This window comes from Oncorhynchus clarkii, chromosome 7 (assembly GCF_045791955.1).
Source record: "Oncorhynchus clarkii lewisi isolate Uvic-CL-2024 chromosome 7, UVic_Ocla_1.0, whole genome shotgun sequence".
In the NCBI taxonomy this organism is placed as follows: Eukaryota; Metazoa; Chordata; class Actinopteri; order Salmoniformes; family Salmonidae; genus Oncorhynchus; species Oncorhynchus clarkii.
This window is the reverse complement of record NC_092153.1, coordinates 37,816,368-37,837,569: the sequence shown is the minus strand read 5'-3', so window position 1 is coordinate 37,837,569 and position 21,202 is coordinate 37,816,368. Positions and strand designations below refer to the sequence as shown.

Sequence of the window (21,202 nt, the reverse complement as noted above, 5' to 3'; positions counted from 1 at the left end):
GTCTGTTTGGAGAGTAGCCACAGCCAGCAGATATCAACTGAAATGTAGCAAGGCAGTCTGGCTCTCTGTGCCAGAGTTTGATTGGTTGTAGTACTGTACAGGAACACTGAGAAGAAATGATACTGTACAGTGTGTTCCATGCAGAACTGGGCTCCCTTTTTGTCAAAAAAAAAATGGCTTCAGAGAACCACTGTCTTGTGGAGCATTTTCAGGTTTTGAACATATTTTCATATTTTTGCTCTACCTGAATTTGAAGACTATGGATATTTAATGAAGCTTCATGGGCAGTATCAGTGGAAAATGTCCATTTCAACAGCAACAAACACGGTACAGTGCAGCACGGCATTTCAAATGACCACTGTTTGTTTGTGCATATCTTAATGAATGGTGTCTTTTAAGACTGGATGCGCTGCTGTATGAATGCTGCCATTGAGGCAGCAATAACTGATTCATAGTTTTTAATGAAATAAATATTTTCAGAGTGAAATGTGTGCACTGTAGTGCCTTACCTTTCTATCCAATCCAAAAGCCAGTTTAATGGAAACTTCCTTTTTTTTTAGTAATGACATGCAGCAGACTGCAATGCTGTCTAGTGACTCATCCGTCTGATCACAGCAATAATGTTGTGTTTGGTGTTCTTTCATCCCACGCGATATACATGATTGAACGATAAGGGAAACATTCAAACTGCAGTAAAATGTCCTGACTGTAGTAAAATGTCCTGACTGATGCAATTTATTGCATTACCCTCTACTACTTATCTAGCTGGTTTAATGTGGCTGATTATAAGGAGGTTCTAAGGAGGTTCTAAGGATCCATTATGTTTGCTGGCATCGTTCTCTGGGATACGAATGGAAAGATATTCATACACAGACTATTTTGTTTTTAACCCCCCCCCAATCAATTATGCTGCTCTACATGTCTGATTGCATCTTGAATTCCAATGATGGCTGCCAAGTGAGGCTTTTATACGTGGGAAAGACTGGGAGCTATTTTACTAGTGTTTGCTTTGTCAACTCGCTATCTCCATTTCTCCCTTTCCCTGACTGAGTGACATGAACTGTTACTTCATGCGCCTGTGAATATAAGAGCAATAATTGATGTACTTAAATTCTGAAAAGCGTTAAGCATGTCAATTTGAGTTGCTTGTCCTTGACAAGTTGCCAGAATAATGTGAATGCACAATCCACAGAGTGCCATTTAATAAAAACAACCAATTTTTTTCCCTCATTTTGGCCGGGTCGCCAAAGTTATTGGGCGTTGCATTTCTCCACGTCTTGGTCAAGGGCCCAGTTTGTCACACAGACCGGTCTGCAATACCTTAGATAGATTTGTGTGTCTGTATGTCGGTGACTCGACCTCTTCATATAAACCATCTGTAAGTAAATACAGATGTTTCTTGCTTAGAAAGTTGACTCTCCTCTAATAACACGAGTTATATGCAGCTGTGACCAAATGCAGCTGTGACCAAATTTAGCCATTTAGCCATATTGTATGGTTCTGGTCATCCATGACTCCAGTCTGACTGATTCCTCTGATTCATCCAACATTCGTCACAGTGGTGTCATCGACATCCAGTCAGTTCACTGATGCTTTCACTCTTTTGATATTTTCGGTTTAGGTTCACATTCAGCTGCACTCATTATCACAGCTCGCTAGGCAACAGATGATTACTCTGTAATGTAATCTCATCTAAACTCTATACTTATCTATCTCTATTGACTGCAGCACCAAAGAGCGACCACAAGGCGGTGGACAAGACCAAGATGTCTGTGAAGGCTGCTGGGCTGCAGCGCTCCCGTTCCGACGCCGGGAGAGAACACCTCCCGGAGCACCGGGAACACCGAAAGCCCCCGTCAGGCTTGGTCAAGCCTTCCGCCGGGGCCTCATTCGGCTACAAGAAGTCCCCGACTACCGGCACTGCCACCGTCATGACAGCAGGGGGCAGCACCATCTCTAGTGGCTCTGCCACCGTGGGCAAGATTCCCAAGTCCTCTGGCATCCCTGTGAAGCCGATGGGAGTAGGAGGGGGAGGAAAAGGGGGGCGTAAGAACAGCTTTGACGCCACAGGCAGTGAAGAGGGGGGCTTCCTGGGGCCCAACGCCCGTAACAGCCTCCAGTACCGAAGCCTGCCGCGCCCTGCCAAGTCCAGCACCCTCAGCCTGATCGGCCGCCCTGGGTCGGCCCGGCCTGCCAGCAGCAGCATCGACCCCGGCCTGCTGAGCCTGAAGCCTGTCTCCATGGCCTGCCCTGGCCCCAAGAGGAAAGAGCCCGGCAGTGGAAGCACTAAGGGGGCCAGTCGAGGAGGGAGCACAGGCCCTGTCAACCAGACAGACCGGGAGAAGGAGAAGGAGAGAGCTAAGGCCAAGGCTGTGGCGTCTGATATGGACTCCCTGTGTGGCTCCCTGAAGATGGAAGACTGTCTGGGGGATTCTACAGGGGAGGCCAGCACCAAACTGCAGGGTCTGCGGAGGGCCAGTAGCAGCAAATACCCCGAGCTCTCCTCGCCCACCAGTCAGAGGTAAATTCACCACCGTGATACATTCTCACACTGTTCAAGTCCTACAGTACGTTAAAATAATACCACTCCTTTTGCTGTGGTATGGTGTTTATAGAATCAGCTATGTAGTCATGTGTTAGTATCGACTCAGTTTGTTCAGCTGTCATTTTATGAAGAGTTGCTGTGTAATGTTTTCTTAACCACTTAAAATAGACATAAGAGAACAACACCGCAATAAAACAAGTAACTGTCATTCTGCTTGCAGTGTTTTGCACTCATGTCTTAGAACAGGACCAGCCCAGTAGGGTCTCTGGATCCGTCCTGGTGCTGTATGGTGCTGGATCTGACATTCTGTGTCTCGTGTCTAATTCATAGGATGCTGAGCTGCAAGTCTCTGGGTCGGCCACCCAGCCTTGCCCACTTGGACAAGGTCAACTCCAATAGCCTGGATTCGTGCGTGACCATCCAGGACCTGCCTCCTAAAGTGCCCCCTTACTCTAAGCTCCAGGACCTGGCTGGGTCTGGCTCACGCAGCCCGGCCCCCCGGGGCCTCACCCCTAGCCCAGCACCCGTCCTGCACTTGGACTCCCCCAGCTGCTACCCCAGCCAGACCCTGTCCTTGGGGGGCTCTCCGCTGCTATACCCCAAACTATCTGGCCTGCACCGCAGCATGGAGTCCCTTCCCCTCACCATGAGTGTTCCTCCCACTGGAGGATATATCCGGGCAGAGTCCCGAGACAGGGACAGGGATAGGGAGGAGGTGAGGGGCACAGGGACCTGGGTTGCTGGGAGCAGGACCTCCCTCAATCTCCCAGACAGGTGGGTCTCGACCGGAGCAACACCCTGATGATGGGGTGGAATGGGTTGGGTAACCCTCTGCTTGTGGGGGATGTCTTCACTAGTCACTAGCGCAGCAGTCAGTATCTGTATGTAGCAACATAGAATGATCAAACTATGCTACCTTCTTTCTACTGCAACAGAGATATTATTAATAGCAAGAGATTTTGTGATTTGAAAAAAAAAACATCTACAGGTTTAACACTGTTTTATCATGAATTGTTTGATAGCAGAAAGGGTCAAATTTGGTTTCTTCGTGTTCTTTCTCTACCAGTTTGCAAACGGACAGGAACACCTTACCTAAGAAAGGATTAGGGTATGTCAAGTAAGTTTGTCATAGTTTCCCGCGACATTTGCTGTATCAAATTATGTAGTATTCAAATCGTCTGAGGCGCATGTTTAATTGTTGCTCTCTTAATTGTCCTGCTCCAGTCGCTACAGCTCTGGTCCGTCTGAGGGTCAGTCGGAGGGAAAGGAGAGGCGTCACTCCCACACGGCAGTGAGCCTGACAGAGAGCGAGAGCCCCCCTCAGCTGCCTTCTCCCACCCACATGCCCCATCTTTCCTCTGGCAAGGCCCACCTCACTAACGTGGGTGAGTCTCAGTTTTCTTTCGTTCATCAACTGTCCTCCAGCTGACTGACTGACAAACTCTGTCTAACTCTAAACTCTCATTAAGACACATCCCCCTGCTGGTTTGTATTTATATTTTGTTCAGTATATACGTATATCCAGTACCAGTCAAAAGTTTGGACACACCTCCTCATTCCAGGGTTTTTTGTATTTTCTACATTATAAAATAGTAGTGAAGACATCAAAACGATGAAATAGCACATATGTAATCATGTAGTACCCAAAACAGTGTTAAACAAATCAAAATATATTTTACATTTTAGATTCTTCAAAGTAGCCACTCTTTGCCTTGATGACAACTTTGCACACTCTTGGCATTCTCTCAACCAGGTTCATGAGTTAGTCACCTGGAATGCATTTCCTTTAACAGGTGTGCATTGTTAAAAGTTAATTTTTGGAATTTATGACAAGGTAGGGTATACAGAAGATAGCCCTATTTGGTGAAAGACCAAGTCCATATTATGGCAAGAACAGCTCAAATAAGTAAAGAGAAACGACAGTCCATCATTACTTTAAGACATGAAGATCAGTCAATCCGGAAAACGTCAAGAACTTTGAAAGCTTCTTCAAGTGCAGTCGCAAAAATCATCAAGCACTATGATGAAACTGGCTCTCATGAGGACCGTGACAAGACCCAGAGTTACCTCTGCTGCAGAAAGGATAAGTTCATTAGAGTTACCAGCCGCAGAAATCTGCAATTAACCACACCTCAGATTGCAGCCCAAATAAATGCTTCACAGAGTTCAAGTAACAGACACATCTCAACATCAACTGTTCAGAGGAGACTGCGTGAATCAGGGCTTCATTGTTGAATTGCTGCAAAGAAACCACTACTAAAGGACACAAATAATAAGAGAATCTCGCTTGGGCCAAGAAACATGAGCAATGGACATTAGACCGGCGGAAATCTGTCTTTGGTCTGATGAGTCCAAATTTGAAATTTTTGGTTCCAACTGCCGTGTCTTTGTGAGACTCGGACTAGGTGAACGGATGATCTCGGCATGTGGTGTTCCCACCGTGAAGCATGGAGGAGGAGGTGTGATGGTGTGGGGGTGCTTTGCTGGTGACACTGTCTGTGATTTATTTAGAGCTCAAGGCACATTTAACCAGCATGGCTACCAAAGCATTCTGCAGCAATATGCCATGCCACCTGGTTTGCACTTAGTGGGACTTTCATTTTTTTTTCTCAACAGGACTATTACCCAAAACACACCTCCAGGCTGTGTAATGGTATTTGACCAAGAAGGAGAGTGATGGAGTGCTGCATCAGATGACCTGGCCTCTACAATCACCCGACCTCAACCCAATTGAGATGGTTTGGGATGAGTTGGACCGCAGTGTGAAGACAATGCAGCTAAAAGGGCTCAGCATATGTGGGAACTTCTTCAAGACTGTTTAAAAAGCATTCCAGATGATTACCTCCAGAAGCTGGTTGAGAAAATACCAAGAGTGTGCAAAGCTGTCATCAAGGCAAAGGGTGGCTAGAATCTAAAATATGAAAAACCTTTATTTGTACTATGTTCTACATTGTAGAATAATAGTGAAGACATCAAAACTATGAAATAATATATACATATAAATATCCCTTACAGTTGACAATAACATATTATATATATATACTAAATGACCAAAAGTATGTGGACACCTGCTCATCAAACATATCATTCCAAAATCATGGGCATTAATATGGAGTTGGTTCCTCCTTTACTGCCTCCACTTTTCTGGGAAAGCTTTCCACTAGAGGTTGGAACATTGCTGCAGGACTTTCTTCCATTCAGGGACTTGGTTCCGTTCAGCCACAAGCATTTGTGAGGTCAGGTACTGATGTTGGGCGATTAGGCCTGGCTCACAGTTTGCGTTCCAATTCATCCCAAAGGTGTTCGATGGGGTTGAGATCAGGGCTCTGTGCAGTCCAGTCAAGTTTTTCCACACCGATCTCGACAAACCATTTCTGTATGGACCTCACTTTGTGCACAAGGGTTTTGTCAACCTGAAAAGGGAAAGGGCTTTTCCCCAAACTGTTGCCACAAAGTTGGAAGCACAGGATCATCTAGAATGTCATTGTATGCTGTAGCATTAAGATTTCACTTCACTGGAACTGAAGGGCCTAGCCAGATCCATGAAAAACAGCCCCAGACCAATTATTCCTCCTCCACCAATCTTTAAGGTTGTCACTGTGCATTGGGGCAGGTAGCGTTCTCCTGGCATCCGCCAAAACCAGATTCATCCCATCGGACAGAGAACGCATTTCCGCTGCTCCAGAGTCCAATGGCGTTGAGCTTTACACCATTCCAGCCAAAGCTTGGCATTGCGCATGGTAATCATAGGCTTGTGTGCAGCTGACGAACAGTTCTTGTGCTGACGTTGCTTGCAGATGCAGTTTGGAACTCGGTAGTGAGTGTTGCAACCGAGGACAAATGATTTTATGCGCTTCAGCACTCAGCGGTTCCGTTCTGTGAGCTTGTGTGACCTACCACTTTGCGCCTGAACCGTTGTTGCTCCTAGATGTTTCCACTTCACAATAAAAGCCCTTACAGTTGACATTGGCAGCTCTAGCAGGGCAAACTGACTTATTGGAAAGGTGGCATCTAATGACGGTGCTACGTTGAAAGTCATTGAGCTCTTCATTGAGGCTATTCTACTACCAATGTTTGTCTATGGAGATTGCATCCATTCGATTTTATACATCTGTCATCAATTGTATATATCATGTTGACTGTTGTGGACCCTGAGTGTCTCTTTACACTGACTCATCAGGGGTGTGCGTGTGTGTGTGCGTGCGTGCGTGCGTATGCATGCAGGTATGTGTAAGTGCGTGAGTATGTGGGTGTACTTACTTGCCTCATTGTACTGTGTCAGTCTGCCTCTTACCCATGCCAACCTTCCTGTCTTCCCAGTTTCCCCCATCCCGAGCGGTGCCTGTGTCCCCAGGATAACCCGCTCCAACAGTATCCCCACCAATGACGCGGCCTTCGACCTGTACGGCTCCTCTCCACTGGGCAGCAGCATGTCGCTGGCCGACCGGCCCAAGAGCATGATGCGCTCTGGATCGTTCCGTGACCGCGAGCCCGTGGATGACTGTGAGACAGCTAGCACATGTAAGATACCTGTATACAGATATATCATTCCTTTTTTATGGCTAGCCACTATGGCTCTATTTCTAACGCAAGTTCCTTTTGGGTTGTCAGTCTACCACTGGGGCCCTCAGTTGTTAAAGTTAAACTCAGGAAATGAATTGAAATTCCAATTGCCATTTGAATGTGTTAAGTTTTTTTACTCCCTGAGTATATTTTAGGGAACCTGAACATTCCCCTGATGTTTCAGGCCCCGGCCTAGACAACCCTCGAGTCTAGTAGTGTCCTTGAGGCTGTGTTCTCAGTACAGAGAGAGGGGGGCAGAGGGTGAGGCAGAGAGCGAGAGAGATTGAGTACCTCCATGTTAGAGTTATGTAAAGGTATAATGAGGTGACCCAGTTTGGGTAAGTTTCACTTGTGATAAGTTTCACTTATCACAAGTGAACTGTCGTTTATACCTTGTTGTAAATCTACACACACACACACACACACACACACACACACACACACACACACACACACACACACACACACACACACACACACACACACACACACACACACACACACACAGTAGCAGGTTTACTGGATATAACGTTGTGTTTAAAAATCTGAACAACGATAGATTAGTCATATTGTTAGCATATTCTGTAAAGTATGGATATGGCATATTTCAGTACTAAACCATGTTATGTGTTTGTTCTCTCTTTTTCTACCTCTTTTAGTCCATGGCTCTGTCCTGTCCTTGGCATCCAACGCTTCATCCAACTATTCCTCTGTGAGTAATAGAATTATTGAGTAATCCAGAAATAGAAATAGTTATTGTGCCCAGCTGTTGTGTGCCCACAGGACATACTTTCATGATATAACTGTTGGACTCTTCACAATGACATGAATGTGTGCGATGCAACCGGAACAGTGCCAGGCCTGGCTAGCCAACTGTACAAATACAGCCGTGTAGTTTTTCTGTCTTTGATTGAGAACATGCCTGAAGTGAGGTGAGATGTTGTGCCAACTGCCACTGAGGCATTCCAGAGCTGAAACCTTGTTCAAATTTTACCTCAGAACATTGGGTTTTCTCTCCGTTTCCAAATTTGGCCATTGTTTACGTTCAGATAACTGCCAAAATCAAGGGAACACTTCAGTAAATGAGGAATACAAAGTATATTGAAAGCAGGTGCTTCCACATGGCTGTGGTTTCTGAGTTAATTAAGCAATTAACATCTCACCATGTGTAGGGTCATTATTTGGGCTACCATGTCTAGAAGGAGAGATCTCAATGACTTTGAAAGAGGTGTCACGAAAGAGGTGAGGATCATAGGAGGTTTTAAAGGGTGTGTGTGCATGTGTGTCTCAGTTTTCAGATCTCAACCCAATTGAACACTTATGAGAGATTCTGGAGGGCGCCTGAGGCGGCGTTTTCCACCATCATCAACAAAACACCAAATGATGGAATTTCAAGTGGAAGAATGGTGTTGCATCCAACCAATATGCTGTGTTTACACAGGCAGCCAATATTTTGTACCACTAATCGGTCTTTTGACCAATCACATCAGGGGCTGTATTTTAACAAACCTAATGCAATGGTAAATCTTAAGTGCTGGAGGTAGAGCTATAGGTTAGGGGGTGTTTCCTATTTTCTCAACCAGAATTATAGGCGCAGGAGCTGGCGGTGGCTTTAAAGGGCTAGGTTTTGAGAAATAAGCAAGTTGAAGTATGTCGAGGCTTGAGCCCTTACTGGCCAATCATAAGTAAATAGTCAAATCTATCTTTTATGTATTGCGTTGTCATCAACTCCAAATCGAATGATAGTCTGTTATAGCCTGGTATCCTTGTCCATTATAGCCTAACCTTTACCAAACCATGTTAAATGTAAACTTCAATGAGGTTAGGGACATCCCGAGGATCAATTATAGCAAGGACATTTGTTAAATAGCCTACAGAAACAAAATAACAAAATGTAGTCCTATCCCATATTTGTTTTTGAACAGTAATTGAATGGCTACAATATAGAAATATATTGTTAACATAGCATTCACACTGATATAGGCCTACTGTAAAATGCATTATATTTGAGCTATGGACATGCCAAGCGTTGTCAATAAGCACGATTAAGTTAACTTTTGATAAGACCTAAAATGACAGTGAATAATTAGAATCAAATTCTAATAAAATGAAACAACAACTTGTTTCAAATATGCTATGTCTAAATACAGGCACCAAAATTCCTCCCCATGGGAATATACTAATTAGGCCTAAGACAACATAGACAATGGAGGGTTTTACGCACTTCCACATTTTTCACAGGAGCTGGAAAAATATCCAATATATAGAGAAAGGGGGGAATGTCCACTTACCGTTACTGCTCTCAAATATATAGCTGTAGCCTACCGTCTTCGTTGATATGGCCAGTAGTGACTTTGCCACATGAAAGGTAAACAAGCAAACAGGCAAATATAGCCTACAAGTGGATTCAGCACCACGGACAGCGATCGGAATTCCCACGATTTGAAAGTTTGGTCCAACAGAGGAAAGTGTAAAATACAAAATGATCAATAAAACACAATAAACAGTCTTTTTAAATAACTGGATGTTCCTAAACAGGCTTCCTACAGTCACTGACACCTTCCATGCCAGATTGAGTCCAAACCTTTCACAGAAGCGGGATAAAAATAATGTCCAATGTAAATACAACTTAGTGAGTGAATGTTATTTATAATAAGGGTCACATGGAGAAGATCGTACCTTTCTGAAATGAAGACGAATGGCCCTTCATTCCGCAAGTATATTTTGCTTAAACCCTCCATGAACACTTGAAGAAGAAAAAAAAGTGAACCCTATACCCAAAATAATAATTCAAACAAAGTGGATAGCAGAGAACATGTCTACCGTTTACCCTCACTTCTTGGACAGACCAGAGCCTTAGATATGCAGTTTTAGAAACTGTCCTTCGTCCTGTAAGCATTACATGGCAACACAGGAATTTTGGAAGCGCGCAGGGCTGCGGGCCAGAAGGTTGTGGGTTTGCACACCAACGTGGACAAGAGTAGAGGTTGAAAAATCTCATTTAGAGTAAAAGCATTTCATGAATCTATCATCGTATTTGCAGGTCCGATGAAAAAAATGGCCTCTTATAAACATTTAATGCAATTTTGCGTAATTGTACGTTAGCGGAATTGTTTTAATATCACACACATGACCAAAAATGACAGGCTAAGAATGGACAGAGAGATAGGCCTATGTGTTCATCTTATTATATTTCTCCAACGCCAAGTCAGTGTGTCTTGTTTGCAACGAAACGGTCCTTATTTCCAAATAATTCAATCTGAGACGTCCTTAGCAATCTGAGCGCCTTTCCACCCGACAGAGTAGGCCTACCGATGCAAAAGAAAATGTAAACTTTACCTGCTGGCTACTCTTCTTCTGTGGCTTAACCCAACGAGAGAAGGTCACAAGTGTTTCCCTACAAGCTGTCTGGGTTTAAGCATCTATTGTACAGAAAGTGAATAGCTTAATAAATTGATAGAGAACGAATTTGATTACTTCCCAAGCAAAGTCTATTTTTTTGGTCTCCTCAGCAATAGAGGGTGGAGGTCAGCCTCTTTATGTCAAAGAAACTAAACAATGATATCCCCATATGCATCAGAATCACGTCTTTCCCAGGTATTTTACAGCTTGTTTCTAACATAAAGCACTATTATAGATCACTTTATATCATTGGATTCGTTTTATGTTCTTCAAAATCTTAAGCTAACATTGGGTAGGCCTGTGCTTTGTGCCATTTTCTTTAATAAATGGTAGACCTATGGCATACCCTCTCATACCCCCTCAATTCGAGTCTTAGTTTTAACTTAACAGCCCTTCACTGACGCAGAGGTAGTCTATTTAAAGAGTGTGTGGTTGGTGGAGGAATTGACTGACAAGTCTATGGATATAGCAGCCCATAGCCTCATTTCGTCTGTCAAAGAAATAGCCCTCTTGTTGTTAGTCTCATTAAAATGAAGATGGTTGAAATGAATTGTGTCTACATAAATCAGCACCATGAGCTGTCCATTTCCAATTGATTGTGCCACGGTTGCTGCTTTTAGTTTCAGCCACACAATGTAAGTTACTCGAATATCAAAGTTGACCTTCGGTCCTCCTTCTCCTCTTCGCGCTCTCCTTTTCCAAACGGAACAAAACATAAGCTGTAGGTGAGACCCACACGCAAGATGCTGCATTTTTGGGACAAGGCCCAAATAAAAACATTCGGGAAAAAGCCTTTGACTCTCCTCCTGGACTGCCGTCATAGGTACAGCCATTGGTTAGGCAGCACACAAAAAAAGCTTTTGATTAGCAGGAGCAGAGCAGGCCGGGGCTCAGCATCGGAATATTCACTGCAGTGTGTCGTGTATCCTATTTGTATTTACACCGTCCCAGCAGATATCGTAGGAATACAACTTTGCTCTGTGCTTCTTTAGCCCATATGGATAATTTGATTGAGACCACACTGAAGAGCCTGAAGGCACACTTGATATCGCTTGCCCGGCGGAGAATCAGATTATGGGCGGCATCGGGCACACATCGATATATATCCCAATAAGCAACTCATTCTAAAACACTGAGAAATATTGACATTTCGTCAATTGCAAATGACGTGACCCTCCCCTGGACTAGATTAACGAAATACTAAACCCTCCTCTTTCTGATCCATCCCTTATGAACTAGCGTGCGTTTAAAAGTTACACCTCTTTGCCGCCAGCTGAAAATAGATCCCCAGAACTTGTCGCAACACATCTTTTTCAGAGCTGATCTGTTTGGTCAAAAGACCAGCCATATAGTTCCAGACACTTGTGGAATCTATGCCAATCTACGCATTGAAGCTGTTCTGGCGGCTCGCAGTGGCCCAACGCCCTATTAAGACGCTTTATGTTGGTGTTTCCTTTATTTTAGCAGTTACCAGGTCTTCACCATGATGTTTAAATTCTATAAAACCTCACCTCTCGTGAACTACCAAGGCTCACAAGTTGTGGTTTGACTGCTACTGATACACACATCAAGTATATCCCTATATACAGTCATTATTTTAGGGTGTATTCAATCCTGCCTTTACCCTGCTGAACGCTTACAAGATGCAGTCTGAATCCCCTGCCCTCTATATATAAACTCAGGATTGTACCTTATGCCAGATCTACCGTTAGACTACCACCACCGTAACCTCGACTACTCCCAAGTTCACTCTATGTGCTTTCTTCTCGTTCCTTCTTTCTGTCCTACTGTGCTCTCTAAGACCGAGGAGAGGATACAAGGAGAGGTAAGGCTAACACGTTCTGCTCTTCAACTCTCCCTTGTCTTCATCTTCCAAATATCATCTCGTTTGCTCTCGTCCATCCGTACCGCTCACCTCCACCCGCTCAGCAGTGCTTCAGGGATCAGAAGCGTTGTTTTCCCCCATTATTATGAATTATTATTCATTTAGCATGTTCAGAGTAACGTGGCATGCTGTCCAGCAACCATTGTTTATATTGTTACTACTTTATAATTTCATGTTCTCCCATGAGCTTACTTAGTGTCATGCACCTTACCCAGCCAATAACTCATTCCATGTACTACCATACAGTGTAAGGCGCTTTGAGACTTGGAGAAGTAAGCCAATTGTTAGGCCATCCGTCCGTAAATGACAAGGTATGATCTTTGCCTGCTCTGACTTTCTGAAGGACCTTGTTGTTATTGTCTTCTTCGCAGCAAATCCGCAAGCTGAGACGCGAGCTGGAGAACTCCCAGGAAAAAGTGGCCAACCTGACCACCCAGCTGTCTGCCAACGTATGTAGAACAGGCTTCTCACCCTTTCAACCTCTGTCTCACACACCATGGTAGCAGGATCCATTTGTTTGCTTTCAATATAAAAAAAACAACAAATGTCTTTGTCTGTGTTGGGACATATGATGGATGGAAGCTGAATGAGACTGAATCCAAGTCTGTTAAGAGTCATCTAATAATATGAATGAACCTGTCTCTGGGTGCCAGACATTGTGATGAGGTCTTTAATGCACAAACCAACACAAAAACAATGTCAGACAAATGTTGATATTTTTATGAAGATATTTAAAGCGCCTGGATCATTAGGCATTGATTAAGCTGATGTTGAGCTACGATAGGAACGCATGCATAGTGGAGAGGGTGAGATCAGATATGGTGCTGGCTTTGATAGATTTATGCCCAGTGCATAGAACGCAATCTAACTCGCCAGGGAAAATCTTCTGTCCATTGTTGTGGTTACTAAGCAGACATAAACCTATAGTGTTCTAGATGGTAGGCAGACATAAACCTATGTTGTTCTAGATGGTAAGCAGACATAAACCTATAGTGTTCTAGATGGTAGGCAGACATAAATCTATAGTGTTCTAGATGGTAGGCAGACATAAACCTATAGTGTTCTAGATGGGATAAATGCCCACCTTGGCCTGGTCGTAGCTGTACGTGGTGCTGGTTAAAGCTGGCTTTGGCCCTTGCCAGCTATGGTTAGCCTACTAGAGGCTTGCTCTGGCTCCCGCTCCATACCCATACCCAGTACAGCCAGCGATGCTGGTGGAGATTTATGAACCATAGGCACAACATGGTCTCAGGGCAATTTGTATTATTCTTTACGTAAATATGTGAGACTCTATTTAGTATGATATATTATGTTACTTGAGCTAACATTATGAATGGAATAGTCGTCTTACAATATCATACGAATTAGAGGTCGTATAGTATCATGCGTCTTGCCCTGTCGTGCAATAGCATATGAATTCTAGGATGTCATTTATCACACGTAATGGTGGATGTGTAGGATAGGTCTTTCTCTGTGACCAAGTTTTCTTCTTGTTGTGTCATAACAACAAAGGAGAATTATGGGGAGAATTTACGTTGGTGGGTAGGTGAACTAACAACAAAGGTTAGAATAATTTACGTGAAAGGTTAGGGGAACTAAAACGACAAAGATTAGGTTAATTTACATAGCATGTTAGGTGAATTGGTTTAACTTTAGAATAAGGGTTAGGGGCTTAGCAAAAATGCTACCGTTGTCCCTGACGCGACTCGGAACACACAACCTTTGGATTGCTAGGCGGTCACGGATCACGCTCGCCTATCCTCCCCGAGCAACCTCTCTACTTTCGTTTCTGTCTAAAGTAACTAGACCATTAGTAGGTATCATACATCTTGGAGGTACTCAGAAATACGTAAAGTATGTTGCGTATAGTTCTGAGGCCAGGCTGGGCCCACAGGGGGTAAACCATCAACGCTGCACCCCCAACAATCTCTTCTCTCTCCCCTGTACTGCCACAACCCTTTTTATTCTCTCTGCACTATACCTCCCCACCCCATACGCCCCTCACCCCATCACCCTCCCCACCCCTTCCTGCCCCTGCTTCTCACACCTCAGCCTAACAATCCGGCAACTAGATGCTACATATATTTCATGTGTTACGAGAGTGAGCGACTTACTGCCATGTACTCTGTGTTCATGCTGAAAGAGACATGAAATCTTGGGAGGTGTCGACCAATCTAAAACCAAAGCTCTTTTCAGGAACTGCACTTGATGACTATATTGCACGCTGTTTAAGCAAAGAAAGTCGAGTCCACTACAGTACTAACACTGTCCATTGGCAATACCCTTTAACCCGGTCTAACCCTCTAACCTGAGTGTGTTACTGCTACTGCATGATTGAGTGTGATATGACCACAGACCTTGGTTCAGTGTTAATACATGCATAAACAGTATTTATAAAACAATTGATAAAAACCTACACAGTAGGAAAAATTATAATTTTGCTTCATCCATTACGCACTGGATTATTGTCTCTTTATTATGTGATAAATTGTACGATGTCGCTATTAACTGTAATTTATTATTACTGTAATTAGCTCTCTGGCCCAATGTCTGTGTGTGTGTCTAGGTTGCGTGTCTGTGTGTGTGTGTGGATGTACGTGTGCGTTCATGTGTGTGTGCACGTGCACATACTGTATGTGTGGATGCATGCGAGGAGTGTGATCCCGGCCTAACGCCACTGTCCCTCTCTCCTCCACTGTTGGCTGTATTGACCGCTGGTTCTGGACTCTTTGCTGCCCCCTGCCTGCTGGCCGCTGACCCACACCTCTGGATGCTGGGTGTAGCAGCTAGGCCAGGTTTGTTGGACTGTCTGTTGCTTCCAGATCCCCTCCTCCGTCCTTCGCTGTCGCATGACTCTCTCTCTCTCTCTCTCTGACCGTCCATGCCGTTCCGGAGGCTAACAGGCTGACCTGGTGCTGAGGTTCCTGTTTTAGGCGCCGTGTGGCGACGCCAGCCAGGCCTCGACACCTACCTTGAATCATGTGGATGATGGCATATCTGTAGTTTTAGTTTTAAATAAGCCTCTGTACTTTACAAATGCCATGTAAATAGTAGCTCATGTTGAAATGTAAGAGAATGTAAAGATGGTAGCCTTGTTACAAGATGCATACACATACCATATAAGTTAAAACGCCTGAGGTTTATTGTTACTCTATTACATTAGAGTCACATTCACTACTGTGAGGGTTCAGAACGGTCTCCCATGCTACATCGGGTTGGAGAGGCCTGTGCCCCAGTGCCATACTCCAGTCACCACTCACTCACTCACACCCCACCCTCCTCTCCTCCCGTCCTTTCATCCTCCACAGCTGTCCATCCCTTCACCCCTCCCTCCTCCTGGCAGATGGAGAAAGCCATTTGCTTGATGTGCAGTGAGCCTGTGGTGCCTGTGGCCTCTAAACGGCAGTGACTCATCTCTGTGTTCTCTCTCTGTCTCTCTGTCTCTCTGTCTCTCTCTCTCTCTCTCTCTCTCTCTCAAGGCTAATTTGGTAGCAGCGTTCGAGCAGAGCCTGCAACTGATGACGTCACGTCTGCAGAGCCTGTCGGTCAGCCAGGAGCAGAAGGTACCGGTAAATGCAGCTGCATTATTCTGCCCTCTCTTACATCCTTCCACGATGAGGGGGGGGGGGGGGGGGGGGTTATTTTCCAAATCTTCAATGGAACAGAGTTCTGCGCTATTCATTTACTGTCCAGCTATTTCCAATCAACGTCAAATAAATGTCCATAAGATATGTTTATTATTCAGCGCTCTTTCCAGTTCACCATAATTAGTTGTTAGCAAACAGAGCTTCAAGTTGTGAGAATTTCATCAAAAAAATGCATCTGGAGAATTCATGTTTAACCAATAGTTTTTCAAACAAATGAACCAATTTGACTTTTGTTATATGAGAAGGCTGAGCGCAAAGTGAGTGTAGAGTGTAGACAGAGTCTGATCTTCTCAGTGTGTTATGACAGTCAAGGCTAACATCCTGGACCACAACATGCCCTTGAGCGTTAGCCGCATGACCACCCCAAAGCCCTGGCATCGTCTAACTGTATCATGCTGTTGGAGAGCAGAGGACAAAGACTGTCAGGAGGACAGGAAATTAAATCTAGGTCAAAAGTTGACATGGTGCTAAGGTCTTGTTTTCACCAGCCACTCAGCACAATCCTTCAGGTCTGAGACACCATAGGCACACCAGAGTCAGTCCCCCCATGTAGGACTGCTGTCAGCTGCTCAACGGGGTACATTAGCCCAGAAGATATACAGTAGGGAGTCCTCTCTGAACATCAGAGTAAGATTGCAAAATTCCTGTAACTTCCACAAAATTCCCAGGTTTTCCCAGAAATCTTGGTTAGAGGATTCTCCGATTTCCTGCTTCCGGGAATCTTCCAACCAGGATTTCTGGAAAACCTGGGAATTTGGGGAAAGTTACCAGAATTCTGCAACCCTAGAGGCAACAGACAGTTGTAATGTACTGGTCCTGTTTCCTTGTAGGACTCTGAGCTGACTGATCTGAAGGAGACCATAGAGATTCTGAAGACGAAGAACACAGAGGCACAGGATATAATCCATGTGGCCCTCAGCAACCCTGACATCCCTCCCAAAGGTATGGAGCCAACCAAGGGTCTAACGTTCTTTCAATATAATCCCTTTGACCATTCCCTCTCTTCTCCAGACCAGGTTTTCTCTTCTTCACCGCCCTCACTAGCTCCTCTTCTCTTCTCTAGAACGGTTTTTCTCTCTCTTCACTCCCCCTCACTAGCTCCTCTTGTCTCTCCAGAGCTGCAGATGAAGAGGCAGAACTCTTCTGAGAGCATCTCCAGCCTGAACAGCATCACCAGCCACTCCAGCATGGGCAGTCTGAAGGAGCAGGAGGCCAAGAAGAAGAAGAAGAGCTGGGTGAGGGCACAGAACCGTCTAAATATAATAAGGAATTAGAGTCAGGATTCTAATTGGGTTTCTGGTTCTATGAGAGAACCCTTTAACTAGGGTCAGGGCAGTGGTACTGTCTTGTCAAAACGGTCTGGATTTTTGGATCAATGGGATTTGATCGGCCTATTGGTGTCCAACGTTGCGAAAACCTACAATTTGAGTTCCTGGAGTTCACTATACCAAGAGTTTACCACTGGACTGGCTAGTAACAAGCAAAGTGGGTAACTTTACTTCACTTTATGTGATCTAGCTAATGTATGTATTCATCAAGCATTCATAAACTCCACATAACATGTTTTACACGAGCTATAAACCAACATAAACATTCTAAAGAGCTTATAAAATAGCAACATCATGAAGTTATGAGATTGGCATAGAATAGGATTGCTACATTTTAGAATCCTAACTTATGTTTTGCATTGAAAGGAGAGAAACCATCCAGCCACTCGCTCTGTCTGTGCTCCTGCATGTGTGGGTTCTCGCTCTCTCTCTCTCCAAATCTGATATGAAGTATGACTCCTCTCTGATCTCTTTCTCATGCTTCCCTGCTACTGTATTTTATTCAGGTCTTTGAGGTGAGTAGTGGATATTGTAAGAGCCCCAAGCCCCCCCCCCTCCTCCCTCCCTGCACTGATGAGTCATACTTGTTAGGTATTTGGAAAAGCTGTGTGGTTTTTCATCCCATATTAAACCTAGCCAGATCCACTTCATTCACTAACTGTACTTTACGGTAGCATACATTTTTCATGTATACCATTTACAGTAAATATAAGGCAGATAAATGATTCAGAAATGACAAATTGGATCATCAGACGACGGCAAATGTTGTTTTCAAATTCTGTTTTGTTTAGTGTCCCGAGAAGTTTTGATTTCGTGCAAAGCTTGTCTGAAAGTTAGTGAATGACAGTGACATTTTTTTTTGCCAGAGGACAAAATAAACATGTTTTTGTGATATAGTCACCCCAGCCATTTCCTGTTGTTTTGTTGTGGTACAGCAGTCCTCATATTTGACATATCATGATAAAACGTCAAACTTTTTTTTAAGCGTATGTATTGTCGAATCATAGCACTCCCTTTGTTTAAACTGTACAGACAGTACAGACACTTAAGAAATGTGGATAATTCCTCGTATAGGGTTCTACTGTGAACAAAGTGAACATAAACACAAAAATAATTTGGTCATGATTCTTGCAACAACTCAAATCTGTACGGTCTGTACAATGCTCACGGCTTTTTCCACCATGGGGCAGTTCTTTTCTCTCTTCCTTCCTCCTCATTGGACATAACTTAGTGAACATAAGTCTAGTGAACGTCTCTCTCATCGCCAGATGCTTATTTCTATGTGCTCTGTTCCCTACAGACTAATCTGCTAGGTTATGTTGCGTGGACTGCGTCCATAGGACTGCGTCCCATGACTAGTGTTCTGCAGGGTTAGGGTAAATACCATTTCAATTCCAGTCAATTCAGGAAGTAGACCTGGAATTCCAATTCTATTCAATGCTTTTCAGTTGGGACAATTTGGAATTTGGTTTACTTTTTTGAGTTGACTGGAATTCTCTATGAAATTTACCTCCGCCCTCGATTAGCCTTGGGTTCTCACATTTACCCCCGCTTCACCACAGAATAGAGGACAACACCGGTCTCACATTACCCTGCTTCACCAAAGAAAAAAGAGGACACCAGCATAGGGGTCGGGAGAGTTGGAGATTTTGAGGACAGCCTGTTTTTTCTTTCTTTCTACTGGCTATATATTCAAGTGTCCAAATCAAAGCTGAGTAATGACATCCAAATAAACACAAAAAGACCCCTGCTGTGATTTTGATGAAGAATAGCTGTGCGTGTCAAATAACACCCTTTCCCCCTATAGTAGTGCACTATACAGGGGGAAAGGGTGCCATTTGAGACACATCAAAGGTCGAATGCATCAACAAATACAGGGATGGTTACAGGAGTCACAACACTGTACATGTTCATTGTGCTTCTCTCTGGGTGCCCCACCAGTCTTCAATTCTCACCTCTGCTGTCTATGTATTTCTCTGTGTAGTTGAGGAGTTCCTTTAACAAGGCGTTCAGTAAGAAGGGGTCCAAGCTCTCGGCGTCATACGCCGACATCGAGGAAATCGCCACGCCAGACTCCTCGGCACCCTCCTCTCCTAAAATCCCCATCCACCACGTGGACAGGGATGGGGATGGGGAGGGAGATGGAAATGGGGACATTTCCATGATGAGGTCCTCTGTCTCTGCGTCTTCCTCTGGGTATGGTCAATTCCTCTGGTGCCCCTCCAGTCTGAATCATGTTTTGCTTCCTTAAGAAACATATTTCAAATGGGCACCAAATGGCACGTGTATGAATGTCATGTACCGTTATCTCTCTTATTCATCTCTATCACAGAGTTCAGTGCAATTGAGGTGGTACTTGCCACCTCTTTTCAGTCTAAGCAAGGTGTGTTCTTCTCTTCTTCTCCAGACTGTGCGAAGGAGGCGAGGAGCCCCCGGAGGATGAGAAGGTGGTGACCACGCTGCGCTCGGCCCTCTGGGAGAAGGAGAGGAAGCTGACAGACATCCGCTTGGAGGCCCTTAGCTCCGCCCACCAGCTGGAGCAGCTTCAGGAGGCCATGAACAACATGCAGGTGTGTGTGTGTGTGTGTGTGTGTGTGTGTGTGTGTGTGTGTATTAGAGGTCCTGCGACGGGTCGGACACCCACGGTTCAGAATGATATTGCGTCGAAAACGTTTTAAATCGAGATTTAAAAAAAATGGATGTTTAAATGTTGTGTTGCAATGTGTTGCAAATTCCATCCTGTGAGCGGGACTCTTGTGTGTTTGGACTCTTGTGTGTTTGGACTCTTGCGTGTTTGGACTCTTGTGTGTTTGGACACTTGTGTGTTTGGACACTTGTGTGTTTGGACTCTTGTGTGTTTGGACTCTTGTGTGTTTGCGAGGTGTGTGAGCATGCCTGCATGTGTCTGCGTGTCTTTGTGTTACCCAATGGAACGTCTACTGTAACTTGAGGGGGTCAGGGTCAGAGGTCAAACCGCACAAACCTATAACTGGTTTGTGCGGTTTGAACTCTGACCCTGACCCCATTACGGCCCTACAGGAGTCCCCTCATTAAGTAGCTATGTAAGTATCACCCTAATCCTACACGGTGTGTTCCTGCCTGCAGATGACAGTGGAGAACCTGAAGGCAGAGAATGACCAGTTGAAGACAGGCGGTCCCTCCACCTCCACCTCCCAGTCCTCCGGCCTGGCATCACTCGGCACCGCCTCGCCACGCCAATCTGTTGCCATGTCTCTGACCAAGACCTTCAGCATGAGTCTGGGAGAGGGCAGCCCCTCTGGTGAGGCCTGGCGTCAGTAACTAGAGGAACGCAGTCATCACTCAACAAGTCTTAAGACTGAATTTCATGAATTCAAGGAGACAAGGGATAATTATCATGAAGCATTTCAGCTAAATAACCCTCCTTTAGCGTGCAGGGTGAAAGGGTCATAACTCAGTGATAAGTAAACATACAACTGTCTAACAGAACACAAGGACATTGTGTACCCACGTTTATGTGTTTGACATGTTGTAATTATGACATGCATGTAGGACACTCATTAGATTACTCCTTGACCCAGTGTCTCTCCGGCTGACTACCACCCATACCATTCTCTCTCTCTCTCTCTCTCTCTCTCTCTCTCTCTCTCTCTCTCTCTCTCTCTCTGTCGAAACAGACGTGTTCCAGACAGACACCGTAAGCCTCCCCGCTCCCAGGGACGACACTCGCGTGAGAGTGGTGGTTCGCGTGGCCAATCTGCGCGTCTTCAAAGATGTGAGTCTATTTATACGATTCATGATTTATGTATGAGCCAGACTTGTTCGGTTCAGCTGGCCCCTACAATAAGTATGA

At 44.7% G+C, this 21,202-nt stretch overlaps 1 protein-coding gene across 2 annotated transcripts in view; it reads left to right on the top strand.

Annotated features, from left to right (window-relative positions):
* The window catches only part of LOC139413252 (neuron navigator 1-like), a 132,537-nt gene that overhangs the window by 91,001 nt on the left and 20,334 nt on the right, over positions 1 to 21,202 (top strand). Inside the window, exons 9-23 of one of the 2 annotated variants that reach the window (XM_071160400.1) lie at positions 1,729 to 2,521; positions 2,876 to 3,319; positions 3,612 to 3,662; positions 3,770 to 3,930; positions 6,866 to 7,066; positions 7,768 to 7,820; positions 12,312 to 12,335; positions 12,767 to 12,844; positions 15,875 to 15,958; positions 16,873 to 16,984; positions 17,159 to 17,277; positions 19,355 to 19,566; positions 19,778 to 19,940; positions 20,476 to 20,650; positions 21,027 to 21,124. In XM_071160400.1, coding sequence (XP_071016501.1) covers positions 1,729 to 2,521; positions 2,876 to 3,319; positions 3,612 to 3,662; positions 3,770 to 3,930; positions 6,866 to 7,066; positions 7,768 to 7,820; positions 12,312 to 12,335; positions 12,767 to 12,844; positions 15,875 to 15,958; positions 16,873 to 16,984; positions 17,159 to 17,277; positions 19,355 to 19,566; positions 19,778 to 19,940; positions 20,476 to 20,650; positions 21,027 to 21,124 — 2,768 coding nt within the window. The remainder of the gene's footprint in view (positions 1 to 1,728; positions 2,522 to 2,875; positions 3,320 to 3,611; positions 3,663 to 3,769; positions 3,931 to 6,865; positions 7,067 to 7,767; positions 7,821 to 12,311; positions 12,336 to 12,766; positions 12,845 to 15,874; positions 15,959 to 16,872; positions 16,985 to 17,158; positions 17,278 to 19,354; positions 19,567 to 19,777; positions 19,941 to 20,475; positions 20,651 to 21,026; positions 21,125 to 21,202) is intronic. The other variant, XM_071160401.1, reaches the window with a different exon arrangement.